General features: G+C 41.2%; 1 protein-coding gene across 2 annotated transcripts in view; it reads right to left on the bottom strand.

The window, feature by feature from the left end:
• Positions 1 to 1,136: 1,136 nt before the first annotated feature.
• SRPX (sushi repeat containing protein X-linked) overlaps positions 1,137 to 16,559 on the bottom strand; it is a 39,570-nt gene continuing 24,147 nt past the window's right edge. For both annotated transcript variants that reach the window (XM_039729408.1, XM_039729409.1), the window contains 8 exons: positions 13,343 to 13,534; positions 12,553 to 12,729; positions 9,020 to 9,146; positions 7,063 to 7,184; positions 6,235 to 6,414; positions 5,656 to 5,789; positions 4,197 to 4,318; positions 1,137 to 2,132 (listed from right to left, as the gene is read on the bottom strand). In XM_039729408.1, coding sequence (XP_039585342.1) covers positions 1,952 to 2,132; positions 4,197 to 4,318; positions 5,656 to 5,789; positions 6,235 to 6,414; positions 7,063 to 7,184; positions 9,020 to 9,146; positions 12,553 to 12,729; positions 13,343 to 13,534 — 1,235 coding nt within the window. In that variant the 3' untranslated portion in view covers positions 1,137 to 1,951. The remainder of the gene's footprint in view (positions 2,133 to 4,196; positions 4,319 to 5,655; positions 5,790 to 6,234; positions 6,415 to 7,062; positions 7,185 to 9,019; positions 9,147 to 12,552; positions 12,730 to 13,342; positions 13,535 to 16,559) is intronic.

Genomic DNA, 16,559 nt, shown 5'->3' with positions numbered 1-16,559 from the left:
TTGTTTTTTGGTTTTTTTTTTCTTTCTTTTTTTCTTTTTTTCCCATTTCAGAGGATCATTAATTCACTTGCAGGACTGATATTTTTTGAAAGTTGTTTTTTGGGGTTTTTTTCTTTCTTTCTTTTTTTTTCTTTTTTTCCCATTTCAGAGGATGCAAGAGACCAAATTCTGGTAAGGATTGCTTTAAAGATGCTGCTAAAATTGTACTTTTGCTGACAACACTGTAAAATTTCAAACTCCACCTTATGGTCAAAGTCAAACAAGCATTTGGCTGAAAAAAGACTGTGCTCTTGAGAAGCAGGAATGAACAGCACAGATGCTGGAGTGCTAGCTCAGACAGTCAAATTATGTATCATACCCTGTGAACAGGCATCCAAACTGTAACTCACAGTTTTCACTCCTCTGATACTTGTATTCTTCATGCATGATGTGTATTCTTTGCAGTGGATTGTTGAGACTCTGGGCTGTAATAAAACAAATGAATTTTTTTTTCCTGTTCTGATTGCCTCCTGGCATTTTTTCATTAAACAAGGAACTTTTTTTGTTAATTTCAAAGTGATGACTTACAAACAAGTATTTTCACAGCTCTGGAAGTGACAAATCCTTGATGATGTTTCCCTGGATTAATGTTTCCCTGCCATCAAATCAACAGCCTGGTCTGTCTCCAAGGTGAAGGGGGGAGAAAAAAATCTGCTACTCCAAGACTGTTGGACATTAAAAGCCAGAAGCAGAAGTGTAGCAGGTAAGAACATATGTTCCTATTAAGAACTGCAGTACGTGGGTCTTAGTAATTACTGCCCATCCTCTACAATGATCACTGCTCCTTCATCATGTTCCCTCTGGCAATGACTTCCATGCTCCTGCTCTCACCAATTTTCTCCTTGCTGCTGCTGAAAATCAATGCTTGTGCTGCCTTTGGCTCATGCTTTTTGTCTGTGATTGACACTTTTTTTAGTGGAACTAAAAGGCACCAGTGGGCTCCTTATACACTTTCAATGTGAGGCTAATGTCTCTTGTAATGGTTTGCAAAAAGATATTTTGAACCAACTTTTGTATCCATCAATCAACTTAACCCCCCCAAGAGGAATTTTAGACAACTATCTGTTTGCAAAACAATATTTTATTAATAAAAAGAATTATAAACAGTAAGAAAGAAACCCCAATTTTACACTGAATGAAAATCCAAAATAAACTCCCAGAAATGTGCCTCAGTTCTTTACTCTCTGTACAAGAAATTCCATTAGGTAGTAAATCCTACATCCACATTCATCCAGCTGTGGGGTGCCCAGCAGGAGGAAGGACATCAACCTGTCAGAGCAAGTCCAGAGAAGGCCACCAAGATATCAGAGGGACAGAGCACCTCTCCTGTGAGGAAAGGCTGAGAAAATGGGGATTGTTCAGCCTGGAAAAGAGAAGGCTTAGGGGTGACCTAATTGTGGCCTTCCAGTCCCTGAACAGAACCTACAGGAAAGATGGAGAAGGATTTTTTTACAAGAATCTGGAGTGACAGAGAAGGAGGAATGGCATGAACTTGTAAGAGAACAGGTTCAGATTAGATATGAGGGGGAAATTCTTCACTGTTCAGGTGGTGAGGCACTGGCACAGGCTGCCCAGAGAAGCTGTGGCTGCCCCATCCCTGGAAGTGTTCAAGGCCAGGTTGGATGGGGCTCTGAGCAACTTGGTTTAGTGCAAGATGTGGCAGCAGGGTTGAAACACAATGATATTTAAAGTCACTTCCAACCCAGGCCATTCTATGATCTAAAGATGACTGAAAGTACAAAAGAGCATCGTGCACCCTTCTATGCAGAGCAGCTGCATGGCTGGACAGATTTACCAATACACACTAAAAATCACATCAGTGATTAAAAAAGCCACTCTTTGTGTAGCACCAAGGGGAGAATTCTGTGGACTAAAAAAAATCACCGACAACTGCAGGCCCTGAAATGCTGAATTAGGGACATGACTGACCAATTTCTGCTTGCAGTTTCATCTCATCTTTTCTCAAGGGGAATTTGTCAATAAGGGCAAAGAGCTCAGCTGGAGTTGCTGGGAAAGGGTAGCGCTCCTTGTCCATGCCGTGCTTGTCCATCACCACGATGTTGAAATTGTAATGGGGGATCCTCAGCAGCAGCCTGCAAAATAAGGAACTGGTTTTGTGAAAGGGCAGCACCAGCCTCTTGAGTCTGAGCAGAGGAAGGTGGGCATGGTCACAGGGGCTACAGAGTCCAATTGATTTCAGCATTAACAAGGAACCAGATAAAGAGCAGATGCCTCTGCATTAGAGGAGCATCAAAGTGACTGCACCCAGCTCTGTTCTCTCTACTGCTGTCACAGGAGTGAAACAAGGTTAGACAAAAAAAAAAAGTGTAAACATTGCCTAAAGAAAACCCTTGTGATGAAGCTTGAGTTACAAGTAAGACTATTCCCTTTCTTGGCTTCCACTTCTTGGTTTTCCTTGGTATAAAAAAATCACAGTAAGAAAAAGCAGGACAAAATTATTGGAGTCTGCTTTCACTGCTTCCTAATAACAACAATAATCTGTGACTAATTTTAGAGGAACAAAAGCCACTGCTAATCATGGAGAAGTCCTTCTTCCAAAGTGGTGGAAGTGGTCATTTAAATTCCTCTAGTAGCAAAAGCTACTTAAGTAACAAAACTTTATGTGTGATGCTCTTTTCATCTTTGCTTGAAGGAATAATGTACTGGAAGATGCTCAGATATGCAGTCAGTCAATATCATTAGTATGGGGTAAATAAATTCAGGCAGCCATGAGAGAATGAGAGAAAGCTGCCATGAAGAACAATCTGGGGGGATTCTGGAAAGCTGTGAAGCACCATAATTGGCCTTCCTCAGCCTCCTAACAAGTCTGAGTGCTCTAGGCATAGTCTTGTTGCAGTTAGGGAGCTTGGCCATTAAATTAAAACTAAAATAAAGATTAAAGCTAAGCAATAGTGATACAAAAATACATTCATCTCGTGCTATTTACTACCTAAGAAAAAATGCTTCTAAAAATCTAAATGCTAAAATTCAGTGCTTTCCAAAGTTTTAACTGGGGCACCTGTGCTCATTAGCTTACTGAAATGTCAATTTTGGACAACACCTTTATTCTTAAGAGTGCATTTCATATTGATTTGAGCACCTTGCAGAACTGGAAAGCTGTAATTCACACACTAAGCAATAATAAAGACAAGATCAATAGAAAACTAACTTTCACTGAGTGCAAGGCAGGTCTACTATACCAGTTTCTGAAATGTAGCTTCCTTAAAGGTTGAAAGGGATCAGGGAATGAGACGTTAAGAGAGCTTATTATTTTCTACAGAGCCACAAGAAAACCATTTCAACTTTAGTAAAAGTATCTTTATTTTAAAAAAATGTTTTTGTGCTCTCCTTTTTCTTTTACTGAGAACAGGTTTTTTTTAATAATTTGAAAAAATCCCCTCTCTGCTGTGTCAGCAATTTTCATTGTCTCCAGTTAAAACTTGCTCCCTTTCCTCAGGCGTATCATAGATTATGTTGCTTAAAATGCTCATTGACTTTTTTCTAAACAAATGTTTCTTTTCCTGCCAATGAGGTCTTCACTTTTGGATTTTTTTCCTCTCCCAGTCCTTAGGAAATGCTGGCCCTTGAAGTCTTCCTTTCAAGTGAAAACCAATCCTCTGCCAGTCTAACCCAATTCAAAACAGTTTAGGCACCTCAGTAAAACTGCTGACGCTGCAGTCAGGCTGGGGAGGCTGAGATAATTTCCTCTTTGAAATACTGCCCATCTCATTCCTACTATGGGACTTCAAAGAGTTTCCCCTTTAGCCTGGCCACAGCCACCACCAGCCCTGGTGCAGAGGATGGGCTGTCTCTGCCATTTGGGGCTGTCCTTGCAAAGGAGCAACTCCAATACAAATACAGACAGACTCGGAAGTGTTTTCAGTGGCAGCACCCAAAAGTACAGACTTATATGCCTATGAACATAGTCATATTAAATACACAATTAAATAAATTTGTTACTGTGTTTTAATTTGCTGTCGCTATTACACAGACAGCAAATTAATCCTCAAGTGTGCTCACCAATATCTACTTTCCAGGGTCTAGCTGTGTACATTAGAGTAGAATACGTGGTATTTGGGGAGTAAGATGCAGGGATTAAAAGCAATGCAACTTGTAGGATAAGGTGCAAACACAACAGCAGTGAGAGGTTCCTTTACCTGAGCTGCAGGGCAAGTGATGGGGGCAGCAGCTTCACTCCTATTCTTCCTATCTGTGCTGGGAAGACACCAACCAGCTCCACCACGGTGACGTGCCGCAGGTCTAACCCACACTGTGCTGGCTGCAAGGGTTCAGAGGACAGAGGGAGAGAGAGAGAGGTGTTGGTTATCCCTGAGAGAACAGGGGGATGTTTTGAGTGTGCAGCAGGTGTTCACAGAGTCCCCTCTTCTTATGCTAGTTAAATGTTTCAAACTGATTTGAGAGCATGTTTTGCAAATGCTCAAATTCTCACAGCAAATAACTGGAGCTTCATGACTCCAGGGGAGGTTAAGTAACAGATTCTCAGATACTCTCAGGAAACCAAGACACAGGGACCACCTAAGAGAAACATCAACTTGTCTCTTGTCTCTTACATAAGAAGATGCCAGGATACTAAGCATTGTACCAATAACTTAATTTGGCAATCAAAGCAAATTATGTGAAACAGAAATTGACTGCAGAAAGTTTTCTTCCATGCCAACTCATCTGCCCGCTGCCAAGAAGTGGAAAATGTACTACAGCCATTAAATTCAGTTTGATCAATATATTGAATTTTCTTGCCAAGTTTATCTAATAGGGAAAAGGAGCTGCTCTGGTTGTTTTTGTTTTGTTTTGTTTTTTCCATAAATACAAGTGTAATTTAAGTCAGTAGTAAAAAACATCATCACATTCATATCCCAGTGATTATTTATACTGTGTTTTGTTACAATTTGTGAAAAGAAAAAACAATATAGAAGCACTTGTAGCTGTGAAAGAATACAGGACTGGCTCCTTTCCTTCCTTTCCCTGAGGACACATACATTTTGGAGATCTATCCCTAAGACTAGCAAAAAGCCAACAAGGACATCACACTTACAACATATAAGAAGGAAAATCACCAGGTGTTTTGGGTTTTTTGGAACAAAACACCCCAGTGTTACCTCCAGCACCCTCGATGATTTCTGTGCTGTGTCTCTGGTCCTTTGTTTGCTGGTGAACCTTTTATTTCTGAAGCTATTCACACTTCCTTGCATTCTAGTTGCAAATTCTGTAAGCCTGGTCTGCCTGAGCTGCTTAAGAGCTGGAGAGCTGTGTTTGTGGGTTTTTTTTAAACTTCTTTAGCAGCTGAGATAGGGAATTATTATTGAGCATGACTTAAATTAATTTGGGGAGAATGGAAGGGCCAGAACTGCATGGGATTCAGTGACTGGTCAGAGGCAGCATAATCCTGAATGGAGCTGAGTTAGAGACTGGGGGAATATTTCAACTCAAACCCCTGTGGAAAGGATTAATCTGGAACCATGACTTCTTGAGCCAGATCTTCCAGTGGCTACAATACAAAAGCTGAAGTTTTTGGATTCATATAAAACAGTGGAACTTGTTCTCTTGTGTCTTTCTTTAAAAAAAAATAGTTGCACATCCCTCTTAAATGTGGTTTACCTGCAGCATCCCCAGCTGCATCCTGTAGAAGAAGTTAGCAGCAGTAGGAGTTGAAATGATCAGCAGTCTCCGCTTCTCATAAAACTGATCCAGAAGTGCAGCTGCAGTCCTCACATTCACATTAATATTCATGGCTGGAATAGAATTAAAACAAAAGCTATGGAGCACACTGAAAACAGGTCTAGGTCTATTTCTAGAGGCCGAGTTCAACAGCAGAAACACAAGAACCAATAATAAAGAAGACATGAGTGAAATGCTGGCCTCATTGAAGCCAACAATTTTAGTGTAGACTGTTATAGCTTGCACAATGGATTGACTCCAGAACGTGGCATTTTGTAGAAAGCTTTGAGCTAAAACAAACTCAAAGCTCAAAGCTTTGGAGAGCTTAGGAAAGAGCAGTCAAAGGTGTCAGGCTTCAGCTGTTAAGTGCTAACTGGCAGAGAAGATGAAAACAATGCTGTTTCCTACCTCTGGGACACTGCAGCTGTACTCCACCCCACACCCCCTTCCCAAATTCTCACTGCCCTAAGCACCATTGTGCTGGATGCTTCCTGGCAGAGTGGTGAAATACTCACTTACGTGCACAGGTTGGCTCCACTCCTGACCACCCCAAATTGTACTGGCAGACTCGAGCTGGGCTTCCTTGCAGCTCGTAGCCACCAATGCAGGAGAACTCACAGGTAGCACCATAGTTATTTCCATCACCTGAGCACTTGATGTAGCCATTATCTGGGGCATTTAACTTCACACAGCGCCTGACTTTGAGCAAGAGAAAAAAACCAAACCAAAGTGAAAGACACAGCGTGAATCACCATTTGTTACTAAGGCAGCACAGGTCAGTGGATTACCAGTACCAAAGACATTTTTCTGTTTGCCTTCTGTGTTATTAGTCATGCACTTAAAAGCCCCAAACAACCAACCTGAACTCTCCCATCCCTCAACTCTTACGTAAAATGAAACAGATGTGTAGGTGTATGCATGGGACAAAAGGTCATGAAGCACAAAGGGCTGAAGCTGAAAACTATAGGTCACCTCTGTATATTCAGCTCCAGAGGTTAACATCTGGACCTGTGAAAGGGTAGACCTGCTTGAGAGATGTGAAACAAATGCCTTCACCTCCTCATTTCAGCAACTCACAGGCTATGTAGCAGGAGAAGCTGGCAGGAGGGAAGGGCTGTGGAGCTGGAGGCAGGGCTGATCAAAGCAGCTCTCCCTGGATGTGCAGCAATGCTGCAGACCTGGCCCCCAGGGTCTTCAGCAAGACTCTGCTCTTCCTTTCAGCATCATCACAGGAGTTTATATACACAAACATATGCAGATAAATACAGAAATGAGGAAATTTTCAAACTGCCTACTAAGCCAGGTCCAAATCAGTGTCTGTATTTACAGGTAAAACAACATCCTTACCTCTGACTTTAACAAGAAATTTGCAAGTTCCTTTGTTTTCAGCTCTGTCATACACAGTGTATTGGATTTTGTGGTCCCCTTCTGGAAAATGTGACCCTGGTGGCAGGCCTTTCAAAATAACACTAAACCAAGAGATAAAACAGGAGAGACATTCATAAATTCACCAGTACTTATTTACTCACAATGCTGTAAAAGCCTAAAGAGAGAGGTTTGTGGCATGCTAGGATTGTCTGGCTGCCTGCAGGACAGAAGACTTGAGAGTAAGCAAAGTAAGAAGCTGGGCAGCAGCAACCAGAGTATTTAAATTTGCTACCTACAGCTTACCCTGCTGAGACAAAGGGGTTAGAGTGGGCAGGGTCTGCTCCCTTCCCTCCCTACACACAATCCAGTGTAGCCAAGCCTATCATGCCCAGAGGAGCTCAAGCTTCCTTCTCCTTACATAAGAAAAAGTCAACATTAAGCAAGAAAACTTTCAGCCTCTTGCAGTGGGGATGTATTCCCATCTAGCTGCTCTGAACTGCTCCTGTGATTATCATTTGCAACTGTTAATATGTACAGAAATGGAACAGAAAGTGAGATTCAGTGTCACAAGCAGAAGGGTGTGGTGTCCACAGCAGCATTTTCACCTGGAATTTGCCCCTGTCCTGCAAACAAGGTGGGAGAATTCAGATGTGTAAAACATAATCTCAGTACTGAAGCAGAGAGCATGTAATCAAAGAGGTTACCATGTAATGGAAAAGCTTTTGTACTCCTGAAACTGAAGGAATGTACATTTAAAAAAAGCACTGCATACTCTATAAAACAGCGGAGTTTAGCAATATTTTATAAAATAGAGATGTGATTTATGGAAAAACTTCCACTGAACCAAGAGTTTGTTTCTTTTGAGGTGACAACAGTTACTTGTATGTCAAAGTCTACATGGGATACTCCCCGTTTTTTTTGCCTATCAGACATTTCTTTGTCAAAATGACTTAAGAATGTCTTAATTCTGACATTTTACAAATTTTTATTTTACCAGGTGTAGTTTTTGATGTTGTTAATTTTCACCAAATTGTTACGTCAGACATCAATGGCAATTAAGTTTTTAATTATGTAATGAATTCTTTATGAAATTATTAAATTATAGGAATAAAAGGGCAATATCATTGTCTTTCATTAGTTTTTTTGTTTTCACATGAAACTGTAAACATCTTCAAGCTTAACAACTTTGAGCTTTTAAGCTTAACCAGTCCACTAATGTAATGATGTAACTTGCTTACTGAAAGAAACAGATTTTCCATGCTCCCACCATTATAGTAATCCAGATAGATTGACCTAAATCCTGCATGGTAAAAATGGGAAAATGAGAGACAGTGGTACCATGAGAAGTACACCCTGCTCTTCTGCAAAATGGAACTGTGAAACCGTAGAAAGTGATACAGAAATTTTTGAACTGTAATGTCTAAATCCAATGTTTAAATCCATCAAGGTTACAAACAAGAAATGTTATGTTAAAGGTAACTGCAGAATCCTGGGACATCAGTAGCCAGCACTACCTTAGGAAGAAACCTAAAGATGACTGCAGATTTTATTTTGTGACACACCTTGTTTTTTTTTAAGACAGTCAAACTTACCTCTTCTGTTACCTCCAATGCACCACTCCACTTTCATTGTTATGTACAAAAGGTTGGTGTAAGAAAACTTGTTAATTATGAGACCCGCAAAGAAGCTCTGCAAAACTTCACAGGTGCAGTAAAAATGCTGCTGTTGTTTATTCCACCAGCTCTAAACACCCACAACTGGGTAACTAGCTCCTGAACAACTCACCTCCAAACACGCAATTCTTTACAGAGCAGTGATATGTGACAGCTATAAAAAAGCACCTAGGATGAATGAAGGGGAAAGGGAACCTGGCCTGCAGAATTGCTAACAGAAGAGTAAGAAGGAGGAGAAGCACACGTGCAGAGATGTCACCCACTCGGTGAGAATCCCGTCGGCAGTGTCACGTCCCTCCGGGGTGTCCCAGAACACTCTGGCTGTCAGCTTGTTGGGCTCCGCGGATTTCTCCTTCACGCTCGGGCACTGGATCCTCGGAGGTTCAGTGTCTGTTCAAATGAATGTGACAAAAAAGGGCACTGGAGCATCTGCCAGAGCTGTGCATTTTCTCCACAGCTCCTTCCCTGCAGTCAGGGTAGCCCAGGACCACCTCCAGCTGGCCTCCTCAGCCCTGGATTCATCCCAAGCCAAGACGCGTGGAGCCTTTACTTCTCACCTTTTTGTAAGAAGAGCTGACAATGATCAGCCCTTTGCAATGCACAAAACCCAACTAAAAGTAGTTACTGTAAATTTCTGTAGATAGTTCAGTTAAGGAGTAATTTTGGATGGCTTTGAACTCCAAGGAGGGATGTCCAAAATCACACCCAAGGAGCTTGGATGTTCTGTTTATCTGCATCCATTTCTTTGTCCATCTGTGCAGGAGTTGATGTGATTAAGAGCATTTTTAAAGCACACTGAACATCAGCCTGTCTCTGCACAGTAACTCTGCATGTTACTCTTAACATGCTGTTTATTTTATTGCCAGTAATGGCAAAATGAGAAAAAAACCAGAAGACTGGCACAATTACCATTTTGTGGAGAATCAATGCATCTGATTTTTTCCTAGTAACACTTATAATAATATCTTACATCAGCAGCCAGCACTACTAGGACAAGCATCCTATCAATACAGCCTCAGGATGTGACAGAAGGATGACTTAGCTTGGTGACAGCCATTTACCACAGCCTCTGTTATACAATCAGCAGGAAGAGGCAATCTTTCCAGAAGAAAAGACAGGGACATTTTTCAATCTTCTAGAGGAAAGTATCTATTTCAATACATGTTACAGTGCATTAAAGATATAATGGAAATATTATTCAAGTGAGTATTGGCATTTTTAGCTAACTGATAACCAAAACCAGCTGTACATTGATTTTTCTTTTAATCAAAATTATTTCAGCAACATGAGGGATATCCTTCCTCTTACAGGGTGGGGGCAGGAGACAGTCTGCTTTGTTGGGACAGAATACTCACTAACTATAAGGACTTCTATAAGTCACTGCTAGAACATATCTAATTTTAAAAATACACCTTTTTTTTCCCTTCCTTTTAATGAATACAAGTTTGACTACTGAAAGGCCTTGTGCCTTTCCTACATGGAACTTCACTGCTGTACTGCAAAGCCCACATAATTTAGTGCAAAAATGCTACACAGTGTAACTGCAGTATAAAAGGGTAGAGGCAAGCCCCTTGTTTTCAAGGGCACTTTAAGTTCAGGTCTGAAGTAATTTTAGCCATCAATGCCGAAAGCTGTGGAATCCCCAGGACACTTCCATGACATGAAGTTTATCAGCCCATGCCTCTGATCACAAGTAGCATCCCTACTGTGCACAGTGCAACTAACTGTATATCAAAGTTAAGACATTAAGCAGCCCTTTTGCCTCTGTATTTCATTGCTCTCCTCAATTTCACTCCTCAGCTGAACGTGAGCTGTTCAGCCAGTCCTCTCCTGGCCATTGTGCAGGCTGCAGTTCTGTAACTTCTGCATTACACTAAAGAAGAAGTGTTCAATTGCAAATGTCATTGTACTGTTAGAATTACGCCTGGCCACAATTATGTCTGTGATGTCTGGTCACAAAAAAAATCTCTATCCTGCCTATCAAGAAGTAAAAATATAACCTTATTGAACAGTCTGCTAACAGCAGATCTCACTATTTCCATACAGGAACTCTGTGCACACAAGATTTGAATAGACCTTCTCCAAATTACGCAGTACTACCACAACTTAAATCTTAGTGTTAATTTTACTGGGTTACTTGGGAATCCTGTGCAACAACTGGGACTGGAAACCCTGTGCAACAACTACTCTGCATTTTTGGAATAAAGAGAAGTGTTAGTGCTAACTTAGCCTCTTTTCTTTACTACTTAAGGTACTTGCTTACTTTACTCTGCAAGACAGCATCCTTTGTAATAAGCTCACCATCTCTGCAAACAGATGAGCTTCTGAAAGTGCCAGGAAATACAGAGGACAATATTTTATCATTTCCAAACATAAAAGGTTTGTTTTCCTTCCTCTGCCCACACCACTGAGAAAGACAAAGCTTGTTTTTACAAGCAAAAACAAGAGACACCACAAACAGTCTAGATCAGCTCATTTCTACATTTGTACAACACCAAACAGGAAACCTGAAAAATACTTTATGAACATCAGGCCACAGTGGAGACACACCAAAGCCATTTGCCAACCCAGACTGAGCCACAGGCGTTCTGAGGAAAACCAAGTTATCATACACACAAGACACTAAGCACAACCACTCTACCACCCACATGCTTTAAATCACTGGTAGCCATTTCAGATGGCCAAGAAATACTTTTCTTTGTGGGTGGCTGCTGAAGCTTTTATCAGAGGTTTCCCAGAAACAGGGGCAGCAGGCTGAGACTTCACTATGTGCTGAAATTTCATTAGCAGTCAGGAAAGTTAAATCTCAATATTTGTTTATCTCTCTTCTGATTTATGTATATAGAAATACTTCTTCCAGCCGAGATTCCCAGGAGACCATTGACTATGTAATGAAAATTGCTGGCATAACTAGAGTGAACTAGGCTGAAATTTAAATTAGCTCACTGCAGCCATGCTGGTAACTACAATCCATTCACATTCTCTGGATATATTTGAAGACTATGATCCCACAGAAGAAACAGTTCAGACAATGGGTTTACTTTCAAACCTGTTTTTCATCACTAAGCAGAAGAGAGCGTGACAGATTCCAGTACAGAGAACATGCTGGAAGAGCAGCAGAGTAACCACAGGCTATCAAGGAGTCATTCAGGAATCACCAAAGGCTATGAGAAGCATTGTAAAGTGCTGGCCATTCACACCAGACTCATCTCTGTTAAAAGTGGCAATGCTTGGCTACTGGCTTTGGACTGAAAGTACTGAGTGACAGAACCTCACACCCTTGGAATGCTGCTCTCTGCTTCCTTAAGAGGGACAGTACTGGTGCAATTTTGCCCGCCGGGCAGGAAGAATGATGCATCTCACTCCATGATATCAGAAGGCTAATTAATTACTTTATTATACCATATTATTCTATATTATATTAGATCTACACTGAAACTGAACAAGAACTCAACTGAACAAAATCTCCTGACTGTCTCCTGAGCGACCATCAGGACACATCTTGCAGGGATTGGTCAAGAAAATAAACCACTCACATCAGAATCCAATTACCAAATTCCTTCAGGTAGACAATCTTCCATAATGCATTCCATTTGTGCAGAAACAAATTAGATAAGAATTGTTTTGATCATTCTCTTCTCTGCTTCTCTCAGGTTCAGAGACTGTGAACCCCACAGGACAGTAGCTTTTTCTCCCCATGAACTGGATCAAAAAGGCCTTTTGGAGTCGGTGTGTGCAGGACTTGGCAGTGGCAGGTACCCTGGGATGAGACCAAGCAGACCAACACGTCACTTACCGACGCAGGCCGCCGGCCGGCCGCTCCAGGCCTTGCTGTCCATGCAGGTGACGATGCGGTCCCCCTTCAGCTGGTACCCCGGGGAGCAGTAGTACTCACACCTCGAGCCAAAGTAGGCACCATCCAAACACTTGAAGCCCCCGTTGGTTGGCATGGACAGGGTAGGGCAACGCTTTTCTGGAAAAGGAAATAAAGACTCCTGGAAACTCGTTACCCTCCCTTTAGAGTAATGCACACGTGGGGTATTACACAGAAATAAAGATACAGCTGGCAAACAAGAAGTGAGAGAAAGTCATGTTCCACGTGAGGTTTTTCCACACTGTTCTCATAGCTACGTTTCAAATTTAACTCTTCTTAAGAGTTAGTGGCCTGATACAATATTTAATGAGAAAAGGGATGACAGGTACCTATTCCTCTCTTCTCAGAAAATGTTTTACTGTAAGAGCCCATTTAGACACCTGGTACAAATTGTGTCAACTTAGGAAGTCTAAGATGGGCAATATTTTAAAACAGCTTTGTAGCTCTGTCATAAAACTATTCCCACAAATCAAAATCTCACATGGATAAAATATTCCTTATCTGCCAAGAGCGTTTGTGCTACTGAGGCTTATCACATCATGCACCCCTGTGAGATCCTCAACAACAAACTAATCTACATATCCAAGCATACTGCCAACCTTTAAAATAAATTTAAAAAAACAATCCAAAGATCAGTTTCAATGGCAAATAAGAATTTCTTGCCTGAACCTGGAGCACAAGTCACACACACTGAGATTTTGCAACCACTTACGTTTGCAGAGCACCTTCCCAGACCAGCGTTTGCTTGACTGACAAATTAGCTGGTGAGGGCCATGCAGCTCGTAGCCCTTCTGACAGCGAATATCACATCTTGTGCCCAACACATTCTTGTAATATTCCCCTTGAGGTGTCCTGCAGTTTGCATAACCATGTTTCACTTTAATGGGGGAGCACCACGGTGTTTCTGACACAGAGAAGAAAAAAGCCCCATACATAGCAATTAGAAAAATTGAAGTTCAGACACAAGTATAAAATCACTTTGCTTATGAAGGTCACAGAGAAGAAATGGGAAAAACCCTCTTATTTAAAAAGCCACCAACCTTTAAATTGGAGAACACTGCAGAGGTGCACTTGAACATCAGAAAGTCAGCCCTTTAAAGACTGGAAGCTCTTTTTTTATGACAAACATTAAAGATTGCAGCCATTATATTGGAGGGGTTGTGAGGGCAGGTAGGGTTTTACAGTGCTTTTTGTCCATGGAATAAGTGTGCCACCATGTGGGCAGTTTGATGACAACTGGGCCGTTTTTCCCTCTTGTTTTTAAGCACACATTCAACTTTGTTAGCTCTAACTTTTGCTCTTTGATAAGAGAAGTTTGCACTAGGAACACCTTGATGTAGTTGCAGTTGTCAGCTTTCCACACTTAGTTTAGTGCTCATTAAAAAAAAATTAAGTTCTGCTCCATAATAATCTGTGCCTGGTAAAACTCAATTCAAGCCCTCCCATGGTTAGAAGAGACCACTTACATAAATCATATTGCCAATATGTCACACTGAACCTGCGCCAACTGAACCTTTATAAACTGGCCAGGCCCATTGCAAATATTCAGGATATGGGTACCCCTACCTTGTGAGGATTTACCACCACACTGCAGTGCTGATGAGAAGAGCAGCAAGTAGAGACCTCCCTTCCCAGCCAAAGAAAGTTTCACAGTCTTTGTTTAGCTTTGACAACAGGGTGCACCAAGAAAATGGGCAGCTCCTCAGTAGGAGTTTCCTACACAAGGAGTGACTAAGCCTGCCCCTTTCTCAGATCCAAGATTTGAAAAGCATGTACTGGGAGAGGAGAGAGGGAGGGAGGGATTGCAAAGCAAAAAGGAAAGATGACAAATCCTGAAATCCTGTGTGACAATGCTTGACATGAGGGAGGGGCATGAAAACACATTTGAATTTTGCAAGAAAGATGAAAAAAAAAACCTAAACAAAAAACCACAGGATTTTTAGCCTTCATACTTACAAAGTCACAAACAGTATTAAAAAAAATTCTAGATCATGTTTGGCAGGTGTTCACTTCTAGCTCAGTTCCTACAGTTATTAAGTGCATTTTCCTATACTAGTTGGATCTGCTCCATACATAAACAAACAACAATCAATACAGCATTTCTCATACATGGAATATTTATATTTAGTGTGCTGTGTCTCTAGGACATATTTACACTTTCCCAAAGGAAACTACATTTTACATCTGTATTTATCAATGCTGATCCTGAATAAACACAAACAGTAGCTGCAGACTAAAATCAGAGACTAATTATCAATCTTTTGCCTAGACCAAGGGCACATTTCCTCTAGACTAGTCAATTTCTGAAGCAGTTGTACTGTGATATGCTTATTTTTGTCTTTCAGCAATACAAGTAAAAAGCCCTTTACAAAGATGTGTAACTGAAATTATTCCCAGTATCACCAAATACACAGTAATTGAGGCACAGAACACAAGCAGGCCGGTCTAACAGCACCCTTCAGGTTAAGGGTGAAGTACAGTTCAGCTTTTTGGCTCAGCCACAATCATCCCAGCTGTTTCTTCCCACCTATAAGTCTGTTTTCTGAATGTCAAATATATCCTCCTATTTACCTTACAATTATGCAAAGTGCTTTGGTGGAAAGTGGGTTTTGGTTTGGGGGTTTGATTTTTTTTTTAGAACTATTTCCTGTCCTTCACCCTAATCTCTATCCCACAGCTCCCACAACACATTTAAAGAATCCCCACATCCACTGCCTTGGGCCATTTTGTTGAGGGTCTGTATCACAGTGGCTCCCATTTTTCATGCTTGCTGCTCACCAAATGAAAACTGAGACAACAGATGAGGAGTGTGAGCTAATGGGAGCAGAAATCAACTGCTGAAAAAATGAGTGATGCCAACACCCAGCTCTGCCTCCTGAACTGCTACCCCAGGGCTGCTGGTGCAGTCTCAGGCACCACTCTCTGGGGGAAGCCACACATCTTGGATTCACAGCCTCTGTCTCACTCACCTCCCGGAGAAATCCTCCTACTCCTGAGCCTTCCTCAATCTCAGCATCAGTGGTCTCATGCCCAAACTCTCCAGCTTTTCTGTCCCACTTGTTCTTCCCATGCCCTGAGACTTTACACTTCCATTTATTTACATACCCAAGCTTGTAAGATCTCCTTAACTAAGAACTAGGCCTGTAGTTTTCCTAAGAACTACGTTTTCCTGCAGAAGAGCTTAAACCTGAAGTTACTAAGACAACACTGTCTGCAAGGGCAGGACTGGGTGGATGAAAATTCATTTGGGCTGAGCTTTCACCCCAGCCAGTTATATAATTCAGCAAATCAGTTCGAGACATTTATGCCTTGGGTTTTCCACATGTATAAACTCCAAATGCACATTGCTGACTTCCTTTGTAAAGGGTGTTAAGAAAAATATGCTTTGCATATAAGAGGCTAATAAAAAAAAAATAAAAAGGGCAAAGAATCTGTTTCAGGTGTTGTATATTGCCTGAGTTTTTCTTTAAGTTTTTGTGGTTTTACAAACACACTTGACTTGAGTAAACAGCTACCCACATATATATATATATTTAAAAAGATAACTAACAGGTAAAAGTTGCAGTTTATTGCACAAAAACAACACTGAGAAAGTAAAAGCCTTTCCTGTAGTATCATTGCAGCTACAGTGATTTCCAGAAACAAAACAAGCTCCTACACAGAACCATCTTAATGCATCTTACACTGAACCAAATTATTCTGCCAGAAAGAAAAACAAAAGCAAACATGCTCTTGGATGCAGATAACTTGAAGAGCTCAGGGGGAACATCTGTTTGATTTAAAACATTACAATGCTTACTCTAGAACTGATTGTGATTAGAAGAAAGTGGGTGAGGCAGGGTTTACAAGCCATTTACAAATATTGGGGGTTAGACCAAGCAATACTGCTGGAAAAAACTCAGCTAACTTGAAAAGCACATCAAACAATA

The sequence above is a fragment of the Passer montanus genome, unplaced genomic scaffold (genome assembly GCF_014805655.1).
Source record: "Passer montanus isolate IOZ18808 unplaced genomic scaffold, ASM1480565v1 scaffold69, whole genome shotgun sequence".
Taxonomy (NCBI): domain Eukaryota; kingdom Metazoa; phylum Chordata; class Aves; order Passeriformes; family Passeridae; genus Passer; species Passer montanus.
The sequence above is the reverse complement of the archived record's forward strand: the minus strand, read 5'-3'. Positions and strand labels throughout refer to the sequence as shown.